This window comes from Engraulis encrasicolus, chromosome 6 (assembly GCF_034702125.1).
Source record: "Engraulis encrasicolus isolate BLACKSEA-1 chromosome 6, IST_EnEncr_1.0, whole genome shotgun sequence".
NCBI classification, from domain to species: Eukaryota; Metazoa; Chordata; class Actinopteri; order Clupeiformes; family Engraulidae; genus Engraulis; species Engraulis encrasicolus.
Window position 1 is genome coordinate 19372391 of NC_085862.1, and position 5000 is coordinate 19377390.

General features: G+C 47.6%; 1 protein-coding gene across 1 annotated transcript in view; it reads left to right on the forward strand.

Annotated features, from left to right (window-relative positions):
• nr5a2 (nuclear receptor subfamily 5, group A, member 2) overlaps positions 1-5000 on the forward strand; it is a 133523-nt gene that overhangs the window by 21978 nt on the left and 106545 nt on the right. The window contains exons 4-5 of the mRNA XM_063200836.1: positions 697-827; positions 1423-2058. Coding sequence (XP_063056906.1) covers positions 697-827; positions 1423-2058 — 767 coding nt within the window. The remainder of the gene's footprint in view (positions 1-696; positions 828-1422; positions 2059-5000) is intronic.

Sequence of the window (5000 nt, forward strand, 5' to 3'; positions counted from 1 at the left end):
ATAAAAAAAACATATCAGGGTGGTCAGATATTGAATTATTTTGGTGATATATTGGTGATACGTTCTTTACATTGTGTTGAAATATCTGTGTTGACGGCCTAGTTATTGCACTTTAAACGTTGCGCCTCTGTAGATAGATAGACGCTGTGTAGATAAGAGGAGGAGGAGGAATGCCTTACATGAAGTAAAGGTTGCACTTTATAGATTGTAGGTTATGGGGTGATTGAAGCTATCTGGGTGAGCGGGTGTATTGCCTGCTGACTGTTTTGACACACACATCTGATATGAACTTGATTAAAGGTCAATGCACTCGCTCGCTCTGCCTGTCTTTTCTTCCTTCTCTGTTCTTCTATCACCCTCTTTAGTGTTTACAGCCTTCCTCTCTCTGGCCCCTCAACCTGTCTGTCTGTCATTCTCTCTCTCTCTCTCTCTCTCTCTCTCTCTCTCTCTCTCTCTCTCTCTCTCTCTCTCTCTCTCTCTCTCTCTCTCTCTCTCTCTCTCTCCCTCTCTCCCATCCCTCCCTCTTTCCTCCCCTGTAACTGTGCAAGCGGATCATATGCAAAGTGGCCGCAATAAGTTCAGCCCGATGTACCGGTATAGACTGTCTCTATAACCCCCTCTTCCTCTCTTCATCCTCTTTCTCTCTCTATCCCTCTCTCCCTCGCCCATCCTTCTCTTCCCTCTCTCCTCCTCTAGCGGTGCGTGCGGACCGCATGCGCGGCGGCCGTAACAAGTTCGGCCCGATGTATAAGCGCGACCGCGCCCTCAAGCAGCAGAAGAAGGCTCTGATCCGGGCCAACGGACTGAAGATCGAGGCCATGACACAGGTGATGATCACACACACACACACGCATGCACGCACGCACGCACGCACGCACGCACGCACGCACGCACACACACACACACACACACACACACACACACACACACACACACACACACACACACACACACACACACACAACTCTGTCCCTCTCCCTCTCCAAATATACAGACACCATCTCTCTCCCTCTCTTCCTCTCTCTTCCTCTCTCTCTTCCTCTCTCTCCCCGTCTCTCTCCCCCTCTCCCCGGTGAGGCTGCCTATAAACCTCACCCACTGATCTCAAACTTTCATGTACCAACCAGAACCTGAATACACTGAGAGTGAATACACTGAATGCTCTCTCTCTTCTCCCCCTCTTCCTCCTCTCCCTCCTGTCTCTCTCTCTCTGTCTCTCTCTCTCTCTCTGCCTCTCTCTCTCTGTCTCTCTCTCTTTCTTTCCCTCTCTCTCTCTCTCTCTCTCTCTCTCTCTCTCTCTCTCTCTCTCTCTCTCTCTCTCCTCTCCACCTCTCTCTCTCTCTCTCTCTCTCTCTCTCTCTCTCTCTCTCTCTCTCTCTCTCTCTCTCTCTGTTTGTCTCTCTTTCTCTCCCCCCCTCTCAGGTGATGCAGACGGTACCGACGGACCTGACCCTGTCCTCGGCCATCCAGAACCTGCACTCGGCAGCCGTGTCCAAGGGCCTGCCCCTGTCGCACCACCACGCGGCGCTGCCCCCCTCCGACTACGACCGCAGCCCCTTCGTCACCTCCCCCGTCAGCATGGCCATGCCCCCCCACGCCGGCTCCCTGCAGGGACACTACGCACACTCGCACTCGCACTCGCACTCGCATTCGCATTCGCACTCGCACACGCACTCGCACGCCGCTGCCGCAGCAGCAGCCGCGGCGGCGGGCTACGGACACTTCCAGAGCCGCACCATCAAGTCCGAGTACCCGGACCCCGTCTACACCAGCTCCCCGGAGTCGGTCATGGGCTACGGCTACATGGACGGGCACGGCACGCCGTACGGAGGGGGCTCCCCGCCCTCCTTCCCCCACCTCATCGTGGAGCTGCTCAAGTGCGAGCCGGACGAGCCGCAGGTGCAGGCCAAGATCCTAGCCTACCTGCAGACGGAGCAGGCCAGCCGCGGCAAGCACGACAAGCTCAACACCTTCGGCCTGATGTGCAAGATGGCCGACCAGACGCTCTTCAGCATCGTGGAGTGGGCGCGCAGCAGCCTTTTCTTCAGGGAGCTCAAGGTACAGCGCTTGTGCGCGCATACGCACACACACACACACACACACACACACACATCTGCATACACACATCTGCATACACACACGCACGCGCACACACACACACACACACACACACACACACACACACACACACACACACACACACACACCACACACACACACACACACACACACACACACACACACACACACCACACACACACACACACACACACGCCTGGGGTGAGTCGCTTAGCCCTAGAGTACTGGAGGTAGGGATTAACACAACTGTTAAAAATTTAACACCCAACTAGCACCACTCACTCCTCACACACACACACACACCCCCCCCCCCACACCCCCCCACACACACACACAGACACACACACACAAAAAAACAGCACCGCTAACCCCAACAAGAACACATGCACGCACGCACAAATGCACGCACGCACAAAAGCACGCACGCACAGACGCACGGACGCATGGACGCACACACACAAGCACGCACGCACGCATGCACGCACGCACGCACGCACGCAAACACCACACACACCAGACGCTCTTCTTGCTCTCAATCTGTCCATTGCTTGCAATCACTCTCTCTGCTTTTTGTTTTTATCGCTCTCTCTTTTCATGTCATCATTGGATGTGCTATAGAAATGTAGAACAAAAGTCTTAATTATCAAACCTTTGAATAAAAGCCTTTTAGAGCTGTATGTTTTCTAAGAAATTATTTATTAGAAGGAGATATCCATACTTAAGACATATGAAATATATATATTCCTTTTCCATTTATGTTTATGCAAATACATGTTACGCACCCGAGAGTTGATAATACACTCATACGTCATGGAAAATGTGGAAACCACTTGGAAACACTGATAAATGGTTTTTGCTATTTTAATTCATGAATTTATACGATGCACGAAGAGTTTTAATTCAGTTAATCGTTTGTCTCTTTATTCAAAAATGTTTTTACCTCTAAGACAACACAGGCCGTATTTTTACGACACTGCTCTCAGAAAAGTCTTTACAACTTTTCAGCTAAATAAAAGGTGGCCTCTCGAGTTAATATTGAAAGTTCTGTTCGGGTAAAGATAGGGTGGTCCAGCCCTAGTGTGCTTTTGGAAAAACTGACTGTGTGCATTGGTGCCTTCGCTCTGCTGTACTCTACTCTACTCTGTTCTGCTCAGTCTAAGAGCTGACTGTGGTCAGAATTACATCTGTGTGAGTCATTTAATGTGTGTATTAAAATCCAAACGACATTGCTGAGTATAGCTGCCCACAGCCTGCCCGAGTAGAATAGAACTCTGAGCGGCCGACGTTTGGAATTTTGGAATGTTCCACCGTGTTCCAAAAAGCGCTTCAATTAACCCCAGAAATGAAGTCAAACCACTTGTGAGGCCGGGGAAACCACAGCAGACAAAACACATTAAACTTACATCAATTCAGAACAAAGAATAAAAGGCTTAAACACTTGGGATATTATTACACATGTATTTTATTTTATTTTATTTTAAAATTTAAATTGTACAGTGTGATTCATATGTACCTTTTATCTTCTTGAAAAGGTTTTTATTCCATTAGATTAGATTCTTGATCATTACCTACATTACAGTCCTGCATTAATTGCAGTGTGATTATGTAATGCAATAGCAATTCAGGTCCTTTTGGAAATATATTTTAAGGCACAAGGCTGGGCAACTATTTTGGGTCAGGTCTGTTAATTAACAAGAAATATATAAATATTGTTTCTTTACCTACGTACATTTTGTTGCTAATGAATTACTTTGAGAGAGCCAGCAGTACAGTAAAATTGTGTGCTCATTTATTTATTTATTTACCAGTAAATATTACTTTGATCAAGCCAGAAATACTGTAAAATCGATTTAATTATTTTATTGATATATTTACCTAATTCATATTTATATGTGTATGCGCATTTATGTCTACATCTCGTACAAGTAATTTGGCCATGTGTGAAGCACTATTATAAAAAATAAATTAAAAATTAAAAACCTCAATTCTGTCAACAGCTCTCTCTCCATATTCATGTTGTTGGCAACTGAATTAGTTGAATTTGAGTGGAGCCACTCCAATATGCTCTCCTGCTCTCTGATGACCACCGCGACATTCTCATCAGGATAATTTGACATTATTATTTTCAAATAGCCACCATTTTGCTGGACAGGGTGTATTAACTGTGTGCCATCGACACTTGATGGTTTCAACCCCTCTTGTGCCAGCGATGCTGTGAGATGCCATTGTCCCTCTAAATGCTAAATGCTGCACTAGAGCAGAGGTGCAATAGGGAAACAGTAGGTCATCACCTTTAACAATGGACACAAAGAGGACCCCTCCAGTCCACACACACACACTATCAAGCATCCCTATATCCTACTCTTCACACTGTTGATGCACTGTGATTTTTACTGAGTAGTGGGTGTGTTTTGCAGATACAAAAAGAGAAATGGCACAAGAGACAAAAAGGGCAGACAGAAAGAGAAAGAGAAAGAGAAAGAGAAAGAGAAAGAGAAAGAGAAAGAGAAAGAGAAAGAGAAAAGAGACAGAAAGAGGGAATGGTATGGTAATGGTGGAGTGTGAGAGATGTGAGAGTGAAGTGGGATGCGTTTAGTGAGCATGTTAACCAGGAGAGGCTTCTCCATAGACCCTGTGAGACATCCCCCCACGCCCCCCCTTGCCTCCCCACTTGGGAAACTGGAATGATGCGCCAGCACCACTCATAGCTGTTTACAAACCTGCCTCTCGAAGCACCCCCACGTCTTTCCCAAACCACCTGACACCCCCCCACACACACACACACACACACACACCATTTTCTATTACACACTCTACAACCCCCCACCCCTACACACCTCCATCTCCGTCCCAAAGCACCCAAAGCCCTCACCTACCTCTCACAACACCCCCATCAACTCACCTTCCTCATCCTGTGCCCC